General features: G+C 46.0%; 1 protein-coding gene across 1 annotated transcript in view; it reads left to right on the forward strand.

The window, feature by feature from the left end:
• The first annotated feature begins 6643 nt into the window (after positions 1-6643).
• Igf2bp2 (insulin like growth factor 2 mRNA binding protein 2) overlaps positions 6644-14804 on the forward strand; it is a 108786-nt gene continuing 100625 nt past the window's right edge. The window contains exons 1-2 of the mRNA XM_057764291.1: positions 6644-6868; positions 8349-8409. Coding sequence (XP_057620274.1) covers positions 6691-6868; positions 8349-8409 — 239 coding nt within the window. The 5' untranslated portion in view covers positions 6644-6690. The remainder of the gene's footprint in view (positions 6869-8348; positions 8410-14804) is intronic.

Below are 14804 nucleotides of genomic sequence, written 5' to 3' on the forward strand. Positions count from 1 at the left end.
AAAAAAACCAAAACAAAAAACCTTCATTTTATTTTATGCATGTGGGTGTTTTGCCTGCATGTATGTCTCTGTAGCACGTGCACTTAGAGCTTGCAGAATCCAGAAGGAATCAGATCCCCTGGAACTGGAGCCACAGTTGTGAGCTGTCACGTGGGTGCTGGGAACCAAACCAGGGTCCTATAGAAGAGCAACCAGAGCTGTTAACCATTGAACTGTCTCTCCAACCTCCACATGCTATACTTTTTATCTAAGATATATAATTCATTTCATGCTTTTCCTAGACTAGTAAACTCCTGTGCTGGCTAGTTTTACGTCAACTTGACACAAGGTAGAGTTACCTGAAAGGAGGGAACTTCCTCTGAAAACAGAGAAAAACGCTGAAAATAAGATCAGGCTGTAGGGCATTTTCTTAATTAGTGATTGATGGGAGAGGGTCCAGCCCATTGTGGGTGGTGCCATCCTGGACTTATGGTTTTGGGTTCTATAACAAAGCAGGCTGAGCAAGTCATGGGGAGTAAGCCAGTAAGCAGCACCCCTCCATGGCCCCTGCATCAGCTTCTGCCTCCAGGTTCCTCCCTGCTTGAGCTCCTGTCCTGACTTCCTTTGATGAACTATGATGTGCAAGATAAGCCAAATAAATCGTTCCCTCTCCAACTTGCTTCTGGTCATGGTGTCTCATCACAGCAGTGGACGCCGACTCAGACACCTACGTATCCGTCAAACCCTCTTTTTAGTATCAGCTTTCTCATGATGATCCCTGGTCACCCTAGGCTGAATGACATCTGTTTAAAAACAAACTCACATAGGAGATGCCATTATTACATCGTGTGCACACCTGCCAGGTCGGGAGAGTACGTACCTGTTGTGTGTCTGTATTGACTTGTGCTATGATGCCCTGAGCATAAGGACGTGTTCAGCACAGGGAGAAAAGACAAGCACCGCCATACGCATATGCCTGCGTTCAGTCTGGGGTTTCAGATGACCACTGTTTGCTCAACAGTTATTACCTGGACTAGTTTTCATATTGGCTCGAAGAACAACAGGGGGGAAAAGACAAACGTCTCATTTATCTAAAAACCAACTATCTAATTAGAAGACCTTTTCTTATATAACTAAAATGTTTTTATTATTTATGTATGTGTGTGCACACGCCATGCTGTGTCACGCAGGTGGAAGTCAGAGGACAACTGGTTCTCTCCTTCCAGCATGTGGGTTCCAGGTATTGAACTTGGGTCCCCAGCGTTGCTACTGGGCAATCTCCTTAGTCCCTTCTATGATTTTTTTTTGGGGGGGGTTTCGAGACAGGGTTTCTCTGTGGTTTTGGAGCCTGTCCTGGAACTAGCTCTTGTAGACCAGGCTGGTCTCGAACTCACAGAGATTCACCTGCCTCTGTCTCCCGAGTGCTGGGATTAAAGGCGTGCGCCACCACCGCCCAGCTCCTTCTATGATTTTTAAAAACTAAGATCTAATTCACATCCAGTGGTAGAGAATGAACCTGGGACCAATCCCCAGGAAAACAAACACACGCGCACACAGAGAAGACAAGTACTTCAGGGGGTTCTTTTTTCTTTTCTTTTCTTCCTTTCTTTCTTCCTTTCTTTCTTCCTTTCTTTCTTCCTTCCTTTCTTTCTTCCTTCCTTCCTTCCTTCCTTCCTTCCTTTCTTTCTTTCTTTCTTTCTTTCTTTCTTTCTTTCTTTCTTTCTTTCTTTCTTTCTTTCTTTTTTTCTTCGAGACAGGGTTTCTCTGTGGCTTTGGAGCCTGTCCTGGAACTAGCTCTGTAGACCAGGCTGGTCTCGAACTCACAGCGATCCGCCTGCCTCTGCCTCCCGAGTGCTGGGATTAAAGGCGTGCACCACCATCGCCCGGCTCTTTCTTTCTTTGTTTCTTTTTTTTTTTTTTAAAGCATATTTACAACACCATGCAACGGTGACTACTAGCCAGGATGTTTCTTATCTGTGTGAAGTGCTTGAACATGGGAGGAGAAAGGAGGTTACGGAGGAAGAAACACGTTCCAGGACGGGGAACAGCATGTTTGAGGGCAGGTTATTCCGGGGAAAGGGAAGAGTATGTGGAAACGGGCGGAGTTCTGAGGAGACCCAGGCTCTGGAAAACGCGGAGAGCAGGGGAGGTGGAGTTTATTGTGAGGAAATGGCTGAGTTATTTCACAGATGAGGAGTCCAAGTAGAGCAAGGTGAACTAACTCAACTATGGCTAGACAATTCCCCCACACCAACTCACTAGGAGGAGTCTAAGGGACCATGAAAAGTACCGCTGGACACGGAGATGCTGGCATGACATTCTCAGTCACTGCCATGACGGCCTTGGCCCTGTCTTCCAGTAAGGTTTCATTTTCCTCTTCCAGCTCCTCGTATTGCCTAAAGACACTGACTATATGACCCTTGACTGTGATAACCATTTCTCCCGTGACCTGCAGTTACCTCCAGGGCCATGAGTCACGGTACCTTCTGTGGCCAACATCCTGGATGAAGACTTTTGTCCTTCATGGACTCCCAGGCTCAACTATGTTTACCACATGTCTTTTTTTTTTTTTTTTTTTTTTTTTTGGTTTTTCGAGACAGGGTTTCTCTGTGGCTTTGGAGCCTGTCCTGGAACTAGCTCTGTAGACCAGGCTGGTCTCGAACTCACAGAGATCCGCCTGCCTCTGCCTCCCGAGTGCTGGGATTAAAGGCGTGCGCCACCATCGCCCGGCTATGTTTACCACATGTCTTAAGCCTCTGTGTGACCATGAGTTGCTGCTTTCGGGGCTTTAGTATTCCCACCTGCAAAATGGGATTAGGAACTATTGTCCCAGTCACCTAACTGTTGCTCTGCCTCAGAGATTCAGTGGGAAGCTGACAGGGTCTCCCTGCTTCTGAAACTCCAGGGGAAGGCTAACATAGGCATTGGAGAGAAATGGGAAGACTCTGAGAATGTCTCCAAACTCCTGATTCTGAACTCTCATCTCGGTTTGCTAGGTTTCAATCCAACCGAGATCACTCAGGAACTCTAAGTGGTCACCATTTCCACTGTCTAAGGTGGGCTGGCACAGAGAAACAGCTAGGAGTGAGTTTTGTCAGTGAGGGCCTCTAGATTTCTGGCTTTACCTTGGAGTTTGTCCCTGCTGTCTCTTATGTTTTCCTGGCCCCTTTCCTAGCACAGAAGAACTATTGCAGTTAAGGAATCATGGCATCTCTGGAGCAGTGTGATGGTTGATCTCACAATTGACATGACAGAATCAACAGGGGAGCCGGGCGGTGGTGGCACACACCTTTAATCCCAGCACTTGGGAGGCAGAGGCAGGCGGATCTTCATGAGTCCGAGGCCAGCCTGGTCTACAGAGTGAGTTCCAGGACAGCCAAGGCTGTTACACAAAGAAACCTTGTCTCGAAAAATAAAACAAAACAGGAAAGAAAAAGAAAGAAAAAAAGAATCACCAGGGAAGCATGTATTTGGGCATGTCTGTGAGGGACTGGGCTTAGGTAGGAGGAATCACTCTAAATGTGAGCCCATTCTCCATGGCTGGGGTTGTAGGTTGAAGAAAGACAAAGTGAGCTGCCCACCAATATGTCTTTCTCTCTGCTTCCTACTGGGGACGCAATGTGGCCAGCTCCTTCATACCCCAGCTGTCATTCCTTCTAGACCATGATGGGCGGTGTGCTCAAAACGTAAGCAAAACTAAAGTCAACCTCCAGCTGCTTTTGTCAGTGTCTGGCCATAGCCAGAAGAGTGACTAACATAGAAAACTGGCACTTAGTAGCGGGGGGCTACTACGATAATCCTGACTTTAGGGTTTGTAAGAGTTTGGGATTGGTTCACAGGAGGAATGTAAGTTTGGAACTTTGGGCTAGAAAAGCCCTATAATGCTAACAGACCATTCTGGTGGGAATTTGGAAAACCAGAATGCTAAGTGCAGACAGTGGAGGCCCAGCTCATGAGTTTTCAGAGAACAGAACTCTATCAGGAGCTGGGCTGGGAGCCACTGTGTCCTATCCTTATAAAGACTCAGGCTGCCTCTTCACTGTGTCCTGAGAACCCAAGTGAGGCAGAATTCAAAAGTGCTGGACTAATGTCCATCAAACGATGGCAGGAAATTCAAGACAGGATAACGCTCAAATTGTGGTCTGGCTGCGGTTCGCTGCTCTTAATCGGCAACACAGTTAGAGAAAGCAAAAGGAGGGGAAAATGTAAAGTTTGATGAGGAATGGAGTGCAAACAAGTTGAAATTTCAAATGAGGCAGGTTTGAAAGTAGCTGGAACTATTGAAACGAACTAATGCCATCAAAAGAAACTTGGACCTCTGCACTGGGTCAGGAAAAGGAAGAGGCAATAGGAGGGGAAGGCTATAGGGACTTTTAGAATTGAACTAACTGCATCTTTATTATGAGATCAAAGCAAAACTTTAGGGGGCAGGGGTAGAATGTTATGATGCTTAATCTTGTCAATTTGATGAAATTTGAAATCACCATGGGCATGTCTCTGAGGGGCTGGGTTTAGGCAGGAAGACCCATTGCAAATGTAGGTGACACCGTTTCATGGGCAGGGGTCCCAGACTACATAAAGACTTGTGTGTGCCCTCACTGTGACTGCAATGTGACCAGTTGCTGCGTGCTCCTGTGGCTGTGACAGACTGCATCTTCAAACTGTGAGCCAAAATAAATCTTTTCCCCCTTCAACTTCTTTTATCAGGTATTTTGTCCACAGTACCAAAAAAAAAAAAAAAAAAAAAAAAAAAAAAGTCAAGAACGCAAGAGGTCTGGAAAAAAGGGTCCTTCAAGCTTCAAGATCGTTGAGTTTTCCTTCAGTAGCACCGTTTACAAGATGCCCGCAGGACAGAACACACCAAAGACAGCAAGTCCACAAAGCAATTTGAAAGCAATCCTACTGCCAGTGTAAAGAGGGCCCTCTGCTAAGGGAGAATCAGTAGACTGTGCACCCTGCCCAGGGGAGCAGCCACAGTTCCGCAACACAAACACTTGACATATTTGAAAATGTGATGTAAAACTAAAGGCATACTAACCTTTCAATGAGCAAGGAGACTGCCAATCAATGACAGTTCCTTGTCTTTTGTAACCTGTAACTATGATTTACTGCAAGCAGGCAAACGTATCCTTTCATACAGAGATGGCCACCATAATTAGGAGCATTTGTGTAAATAATCTGAAGGCGGTTGGCTTCCAGTCCCCAGTGATTTATGCACACACAAGTTGTTTCCGTGTGTGATTTTCCTCCACAGTTTAGTTAGGAAGCATCTATCCCTGGTTTATCTGTCAGCAAAGCTGCTCCAGATTCCAGCAGCAGTAAAATGCAGAGAGGAAATGTGTGAAGGCTTGACGAAAGCCAGAATTGAAATGTCAGTAAATATCTAAATGAGAAAGAATTCACCATTTCCTTCTCAAGACAAGTAATTAAGGACAGCCCCCTCCCCCTCCAAGTTTTTAAGCTCCAAGGTTCCTTGGGCAAAGAAAGCAAACCTTCAGTAGTCACACATTACTCAACTAGCCTTTATGACACCCTTACTAGTGTGGTTACTTTGTTTCTTTTACAGATAAAACACGCTCAGGGACGCTGGTACACTTTGGGGGCACACTGCTGAGTCTGAGAATGGAGTAGCCAGGCCTTCTTCCCTATGGCCCATGGCCACTTCTCCACCTAGACAAACCTCCCACCATGTAAGCCCTCTAAATTCCAACAAACACTTTCCAGGTTACACCCAGAAGTCCAGAGTCATCTCACCCCAGAATCCCTCCAATTCTCCTCCTCTGTAGCCCTACATTTCCACAGGTCCCTTGAAAGGCTCATTCCCGGGAGGGGGCGTACGACCCTGCCTCTTCCATCCAGAACTCCGGGAATGTCTGCCAGGCTCTGGAACCAAACCGATCGCTCAGCCCTGGCATCCAGCGTCGTCGTCTCTTCGGCTGCCACCTGGGCCGCCGCTGGGCTCAGCTCTGGCTTTCCTTTCTCTTCTTGGATGGGAAAACCGGGGCCCAGAGCCACGGCAACTTTCCTTGGATACACGGTCTGGGGAGAAGCCGGTGTGGTCTACCGTCCTTTGACCACATGCGCCCCCTTCTCCAGGAGCCCGACTCGCAGCGAGTATCCGGATCCGCTCAAGGCTCTGGACGAGCGGGGGAAAAGTTGTCAGCCGTGGCGTGCGCCTCTCACCTCGCTGTGCACTTCACCGGCCGCACGCCCACGCCGGTCCACCTTGCACACACCCTGCCCACGCCCCCTCTCCTCCTACCGCCCGCGCGCCGCCACGCAAAGCCGCTCCCGGTCGGGTCCTCGCTCGGGTCGCCACCGCTTCCGCCCGTCCGGCGCGCAGCCTGGGGAGCGCCGAGCCAGCGGAGCGCGCGGCGCGGGACGGGCTGGGCGCGCACTCTCGGCTGTGCACACGCCGGTCCAACTCTCCGGCGCGCGGGGTGCGTCGCCCGTCGCCGCCCCGGTACCGGGAGGCAGAGCGAGCGCTTTGTCCGCGAGCCCGCCTGGGACTCTGCCCCGAGGAGGCAGCCGCGTCGAGTCCCCGCCTCCGCCTCTGCCCCCGGGCGGGCCGGGCCGGCCGCGGTGGGGGGAGCCAGGCTGAGGGCGAGGGTGGGGGCGGGGGCGGGCTCTGGAGGAGAGAGGAGGGCAGCAGAGGCGGCGGGAGCGCCGGGTGCCGGGCCGGGGGAGCCGCGGGCTCTCGGGAAGACGCGGATGATGAACAAGCTGTACATCGGGAACCTGAGCCCCGCCGTCACCGCCGACGACCTCCGGCAGCTCTTCGGGGACAGGAAGCTGCCCCTGGCGGGACAGGTCCTGCTCAAGTCCGGCTACGCCTTCGTGGACTACCCCGACCAGAACTGGGCCATCCGCGCCATCGAGACCCTCTCCGGTGAGCACTCGCGCGACCCACGCCTCGCCTCGCCGGCTCGGGACGGTGGCAGCGGGGAGGCCGAGCCCCACGGGCCGCGCCCGCCGCGACTCCCGCGCCCGCACGCTCACTTCCACGCACCAGCCCCGCGCGACTCTGGTGGCGGGCGGGCTCCGGGACGGCCGGCTGCCCTGCCCCCACAGCGGGGGCTACCCTAGACCCTCGGGCCTCAGACTCGGGGCGACCCTGTGTTCCTCCGGGGGTCCCAGGGCTCGCTGGCTTCCTAGGAGCGCCCCTGGCGTGCCCAGCTGCTCCGCGAAGCTTCCCCCGCCCCCACCTTTGCAGAGCCCCCTGTTTTCGTTTTCTCTGACCCTTCTAGTGCCCTCTTTGCCAGGGGCCCCCCAAGTCCAGCATCTTCCCTTCTGGTCAGACCTTCCTTCTTCCCATGCCTCGTGCCAAATACCTCTCGCCCTCTGCAGTCTCCCGAGCTGCACTCTCCTTTTCGAGACCCCTCCCCGGGTCCTGGCCCCCCACTTTCGGCAGTTCCTCGACTTTACCTACTGAACCCTTTGAGGTCCCGGGGTTCCCCCTACCCGGCCCTTGCCGGACCGCACATCTCCCTCGGTCTTTTCCCGAAGCTCACTTCCCTTTCGCTGGTCTCGGAAGCGCTCCTATTTTTCCCTGAATTTTTTGTCCGATTTTATTGAGAAGAACTCGGGGCTGGGGGCTTTCCGCCTCCCGTCTCCCCGCCTCCTGCTCGGCCAGAAGCACCTTTTTACGAGGTACCCTGTCTCAACTCGGTGGGGGCCCGGGCTGAGAACCGGGAAAGAGGCGACCGGGGGGCCCGCGAGCGCGCTGGAGCCCAGACGGGAGTCGGAGCGCGACACTCGCCTGCGCGCGCGTTCCCAGCTCGCATCCCGCACACGCACGCGACGGGCCACGCTCCCCAGGCCTGCGACCCCCGACTCCGCAGGGAACCCCTTCCTTGGAGACCTGTGCGACGGGGTGGGCTGGCGAGACCTGGGGGTCACCCCAAAGTAGGCGGCCGCAGAGCTGGGGTCTCCTGCGCGTGTCCCCCGAGTCCCGCTGGCAGGGAGGGGGTGGGGAGGGGGTGGGGGGAGAGCGCCCCGGAATCTCGGGGTCCTCGGGTGGCGGAATATGGAACTGGGGGCCGGAGAAGCCGGGGCGCGCCAGCCCTGCAGCTTGAGTTTCAAATGAGCTCATCTTTTCAAATTGGCGCCGCTCTGTATTAAATGTTTTTCCGGTTATGCCACCCACAGCTGTACCTGGGGTCGGAACCGGGCTTGTGCCCTTCCCACCTCGTCCGCCACCCGTGGCGCCCACTTTTCATCACAGTTGGCGCTAAGTTCGCCCAGCTGCGGCCGGGTGGAGGACCCCTTGAAGGCTCCAGAAGGCGGAGCCCGAGCGCGGAGTAGTGTGCCTAGACCCCCGCGGGTTTGACTCAGGGAGGTTCTGAGTACTTTAAATTTCTGTTTTAAAGGTAAAGTGGAATTGCATGGGAAAATCATGGAAGTTGATTACTCAGTCTCTAAAAAGCTAAGGTAAATATATTTTGCCTAGTTTCTTTTTTTTCTAACCCCCCCCTCCGCGATTGGTTTTCCATACGTATAACTAAAAAAAAATCGTCAACTTTAAAAAATGTCTGTATGTTTTTTTTAAAAGGGCTTCTGTTTGTTAGTGGAGATACATAGCTTAGAAAGTTATTATTCTTTTATTATTATTTTACTTTCATTATATAAGGTGTTTTCTGTGCTTGCAAACTGTTTGGTGCCTAATTAGGGTCGGGATGGAGAACACTAGGTAAATTCAGTTGGCTGTGATCGATTAAGTTGTTTATCATAAATTGCCTTTCCCTGAGAACTCCCGACTGCCATTCCTACCCCCAGCACAATAGCAAACTTCCTGGGAGATGTTAAGAGTAAATATTTACTGTGTCAGTTGAATTGCTTAACTTGACCATGCGACTAATTACTTTTTTTTTTTTTTGCATAGTTTAGTGACGAATAATACAATAATTCAGTAACTAAGGGGTCAGTATTTTGTGTGGTATTCTAAAGCAGTAGGTTGTTTGTATGGGATGCAGGGAGAAGCCAGACTTCAATAACTGAGGCAGAGGGGCTATGCTCCTGAGCACTTTGCTGTTATTGTTGCATTAGAGAACGCTGGAGAATAAACAATATCGCGGTGAAGCCAATAGTTAGCTATTGTTAACATAGGAGTAACGCGTTCTGTGGGGGCTGGGTTTCCCCAGTGATTTGCAAGGGAAGAATGAAGGAGAAAATCTTTGTGTAAAGCTCATTGTGGACTTTAAATTGGGAGGGGGGGTGTTTACCCCCTCCCACGTGTCCTGACTTACTTTACAGCCATTAAGGAAGTTTCTTTGCATTCATCATTAAGTATGTGAACTTGGGAGGCTAAGTCTGATTTTCCATCTTCTTAGTCAGAGGTTAAGACGCAAGATTTGAGAACATTTTAAAACAAATTGATTTTAGAAATACTTGGCTGTGCTGGAGGGTTTTTAAAAACATCGTGAGCTTATTTCCACATACGTTTTAATGTCATGGAATCTCTGTTTGTACATGACTGCACCACATTAGAAAACTGTTTTAATACTTTTGTTTTAGAAAAAGTTAAGAACTAATGATTTGCAATTTGGGTTGTATTACTGAGTGGATTCTTATGTTGAAAATGTATAGCAGGCTTTCTGTAAATTGTTCTGAGTTTATGTGGTTTCCTTCAGTATTATTATTATCATTTTGGGGGATGGGTAGGGGACTGTTCTGGGATGCTAAGTATTTACTGTAAGTTTAAACCATTCGTCCCTCAACAGTTGAAGTTTTGATGAATACTGCTAAAAAGAACCACTGAGAATGTTTAATGCACTATGTATCTCTAAATATTTCATTCTGTTGACTGTCTAGCTCTTGTGAATCCTTTTGGAGGTCAAAATTAGCACAAGTCAATAGATTTGTAGTTGGGGTTATTTGATGTCCCCTTATTCCATCATGCAGTGTGTATCCTTTAGTTTTCAAAATAAGTGAAATGCTAGCTTATTTAAAGTTGTTAAGATCACCCAGAACTTAGCAACAAAAAGACTATTTTGGCTTTTTCTTTCAAAATGCAGAGGTTGTTTGTATTTTGGCTGAAGTGTCACTTATTCTGCCATAGCTCAAAAATAGTCATGTCACAAGTTTTAGTATAAATTGTTTAACAGTCTAGGGCTTATATAGTCCTAGGAACAAGTGGATTTCTTTGAACATGTTGGTGATATAAAATAACCAAGAGGAAGACCCTCAGCCTGCCCTGTGGTTGACTACACCTGAAGACAGTTAAGAAACCAAAGGCATGGGTAGCGGCTGCTGGAGAGAGGGGCACTATTTTTTGACTGATGGTTTTAATCTTTTTCCTCCCCCTTTATTTCGAATCCAGACGTTCCCTACTTGCACTGCAACTTAAGGGAGAGAAAGCTAAACTGGTTGGAATTAGTTAGCTAGGCTCAGCCCTCTGGGACGAGGTCTCCATAATTCTGGGCACAACCACTCTGGTGGCTTTAAAAAAACCAGAGTACTGTGACATGTAAGACCAAAGCTTTCATGTTATACAGTGATTGTTTTATTGTTCTTTTGTTCCCTTTCCATGCAAATTGACAAGTTGGAAGTAAATTTGTGAACATTTGGTCAGTTCTATATGTGGTTTTTGTATTCTGTGGAGCACAGGGAAAACAAGCCGTCCTCTCTCTTTACCTCCTTGAGAAATGATTCAGTGATTGAGTGCTAATTTTTTAAATATCGTGCTTGGCTCTTTGAATTCTCAGGAAGCTGTTTTAATACCTACGTTCCCAATAGGAAGATAGGTGTTGTTTTTCTAAAGCTGATGATAGTTTGTAAAATGTTTTAATCTTCATTTGTGGAGTTATTGGCATGCTATTTGCTTACCACTGGGTCTTTTGTTAAATCACATAGCATCATTTAATACACATGGCTACACTGTAGACAGACTAGACACTGTTTATTTTTTCAACCATTCTGAAGTAGAAATTTTTTTTTCTTGTTGTTACTTATGTTTCGTCCATCTTAAGTGCAGATGGTTGGTCAGTAAGCCATACCTATCATCTATTTCTCTTGCATTCTACTTGGTTTCGGTCTGATGAATAAAAATCTTTGGGTTGCCTTCTATATTCCTATAGTACCTGTGGGTTAGAGAGGGAAAAACCTGATAACTTTAAAAGTGCTGTGAAAAGTTTCAGAAACTTCCTTGGTAGAATTTTTATTTTGGGAGCTGCTGAAAGTGCACTTAAAAATTCCCATATACACATGTACACATTGGATAAACGGTTTTGATCCAAGACATGCTTACTTGACTGTGCTTTTGTACCTAAAGTTGAATGATTCTGTGCAAAACACAACTTTAGAAAAAAAAATGCAATATCTACCTACTTCTAGGAAGTAGCTGATTGATGCCATTTTCACTGGGACAGTCAAATGCTCCGAGGTGCTGTAGGGAAGCTATGAATCTGTCTTTCATGAGTTAGAAATCAGTAATTGTGTTCTCCAATGCAAATGAATTTGGTCTCCTATAGGAATGCTAAAGAAAACAGTATCCCAATTGTATTTTGCTTGTATGTACTACATTGTGTATAGCTGAATTAAATACCAACCCCCCCAAAATCCACCCAACTTCAAGTCCTCCCTGTAACAAAGGCTTTTTCTGCATTAATTTTTAATTTTCTAGAAACAGAAAGACTTTATTAGTTTTACATCTTATAGGAGACTTCTAATTCAAGAGTTTGTTGAATTAGAAATAATGGCTGGACTTAATTACATATGTGGAAAGATTAATACAGTGCCATATATGTTATCAAACTGTAAAGTCACTTTGATTTATTTAGTTTTGAAGTTGCAGTTACACATTTTCAAAAAGGTGAATTTTTTATATTGTAGAGAACATACATTTTCCTGATCTCTAAGAAATAGATATTAGGGTTGGAATAGAAATGGTAAAAAAAAAATTCTTGATATTTAGATAATAATGTAGCCTTAAGATGTTTTTAAGAGGCTAGTATTTAACTTTTCATATATTAAACATTAAAAACTAATGAGGTCTACAAATAAAGTATATCATTTTCCTTTATTTCCTAATTCAATACTACTATTGAATTAGATTGGTTTTCCAATAGCATCAGTTTTAAATTGAAGGCAGCAATTTATAGAGGTATTTAAATTCTTAAACCTTAGTTCTAAAAGAGAATTGATTATTTAGTCCATCTGCTACATTGTACTTTTCAATAGTAACAAGGTTTATTTGCAATTACAGAGAATAAGATGACCCTTTAGAAGTTGTGTGTTTCATTATGTTAAGCTGGGGTGGTCATTTGATGGATGAGGGAAAATTAATATTTGAAGAAAGCCTTTTATATGTAATGGTCTGAAGTATATTTTCTTTTTCTTTTTCTTTTGGTTTTCGAGACAGGGTTTCTCTGTGGCTTTGGAGCCTGTCCTGGAACTAGCTCTGTAGACCAGGCTGGTCTCGAACTCACAGAGATCCGCCTGCCTCTGCCTCCCGAGTGCTGGGAGTATATTTTCTTTAAGAAATGATTTTATATTTTAAAATACACTTAAAAGAGATTAGAAGATTCAAAACTAACTACATGTGAAAATCATTTCACCCTTTAAAGTAAACAATATTTTTATGTGTGTGTTTGTGCAGGTTGCTTTTCAAGTTCCTTAGTGGGTTGAAGAAGAATGTTAATGATGCTGAATTGTGCGTAAAAGGATAGAGATTAGGGTATATTTATAACAAGACAGAAAAGCAGTAAAAATAGATTTCTCCTAGAACTATTTATAAATGTTTGATATTTTCTAAATATCTGCTGTCTACAACTGGGCCACTATTCCAGGTCTGCTAATGAAACCGTCAAAAGTAGATGAGCAATTGGTCATGTACAAATGTATGTATCATCCCTCTGATTCACTGGGGTGTGTGCGTCTTGTGGGGGGAGCGGTAGATCAAGTAGTGAGAGAAAGGGGAGGTCCTTAATTGAGCAGCCATTCCTCTGAGTTTCAGTCCAGACAAAGCTAATGAAAATCACCAGATGATTGAAACCCACTAAGGAAGTCACGTGTAATGGCTCAGCCCCTGCGAGATGCCTAGCACTTACAGGTGCCTTCACTTCTGGCTGGCAAGGCACAGACACCTGCAGTGGCATTTTCAGTGAGCCCGTTCCTGAGAAGACTGGCCAATGCAAAATCTCCCCTCCTTCATTTCTCTCCAGTTCACTTCTGTGGTGGCTTTCACAGTCTGTCACTCCCCCCCCCCCACACACACACCAGCACACACAAACTTTCTTTTTTATACACAGGGTCTCCTGATTTAGCTCCAGCTGTTCCTAGCTCGTGAAGCTCTTTGCCTCACCCTCCCAAATTGCTGGGATCCTAGGCATACATTGCAGTGCCCATCTTGTGAAGTGTGTGTTAGTGCATGCATGCTTCCATTTAGAAATGCTGTCCTAGGAGGGTGTTTTGTTGTTTTTGCACAACCGGTCCTGACCAGTTCTCTTAGAAACAGCATAGAATTGGGAGCTGCTCAGAAGCCATGAGTTTCAAAATGTAATTTGAAAGATTCTATTTAAACACCATAAGTGTATTTTCCGTTTTTCTTCCTTTTCTTTTTATTCTCCTTTTTTTTTTTTTTTTTTTAAATGAGACTGGTGGGCTTTGGCTAAACTAATTTTTAAAAATGTGTGCTTTGAAACATCTTGTCAAAGGCATAATATCTCAAAATATGACCGACTCCTTAATTTGAGGACAGGAGAGTTCTATTTAAGACGGCATGCCTGAACAATTGATTAGTCAGGTTTTATCTTTTTTTACTCAAGGGGAAGAACAAATTAGTTTGGGGAACATTCAAACAATGTCAATGAAGAGATGCTAGCGGAAAAACAGCAAATACCTACCAGTAAAGAAAGACACCCCCTCCCCCACTTATTGCCATTGAAACATTTTAAATCTTTCACTTTATAATTTGACTTGATGCTTACAAACTTATAATTTTCATTTGGTGGTATGGATGGTATGGGTTCTATTTTGGGCAGCAAATTGCAGAGTGCTCAGAATTATTTTTAAGGTTTTTACTTTTCCTGTTTTGATTATGAATTTTAGTCTGGTTGCTTCATAAAATAAGGGAAAGAAATTATTTCTATTGCAGAAAACCTTAGGTTCTGTTGCTTTCACTGCCAAAGAGGAGAAAAATAAAATACAAGAATGTGTCTTTAATTTGGTTCAGAGTTGGATGGCATGTTGACGTGGACTATAAGGGCGGGAAAGGATGCTTCTGCATTAGAGGGGCCATCCTTATGTCCGTCATTTCAGGATATCTCCTCTGAAGCGGTGATTCACACCCTCAGTAATAATTCTGCATTCTCGAGGTGCATTTTTTTCTTTTTTGCTTATTTTTTGGATTGTCTCATTGTTTATGTCCTTACACTTTTATTTCCTGAAATTTGAACTCTTAATCACCGTTTTCCTAGTATGTCAAGTAGGCATTTTAATCAGTTCAGCAAGTGAAGTCGAAGGTTTGGATACACACTTTGAGTATTATCATCTCTTCCTACATCTTGAGCGTTTGTTTACCTAGTAAACAGAAAAGCTTGTATGGAACCATTGCAACAAGAGGGATGTTTGCAGTTTTTCTCAGCAAGCATTTATTTAATGCGTAGGTGTGAATTTGCCTTGGGGAGAGGCTTGGGCTTTAGAATCACTGGAGTTTTATGAGCTGGTACTGTTGTGGGCACAGTATTTAGGAGCATCGTGTGAGCTGTATTGCGCGTGGCTGCATCTTCAGTTCATACAGTAAAAAAGCTGTATGGCCTCTTTGACAGAAAATCAACTTTTCCTAAGTAAGATTTGGAGAAGAGGAAAAATGGACCATCCTTTTCTCA

The sequence above is a fragment of the Chionomys nivalis genome, chromosome 3 (assembly GCF_950005125.1).
Source record: "Chionomys nivalis chromosome 3, mChiNiv1.1, whole genome shotgun sequence".
NCBI classification, from domain to species: domain Eukaryota; kingdom Metazoa; phylum Chordata; class Mammalia; order Rodentia; family Cricetidae; genus Chionomys; species Chionomys nivalis.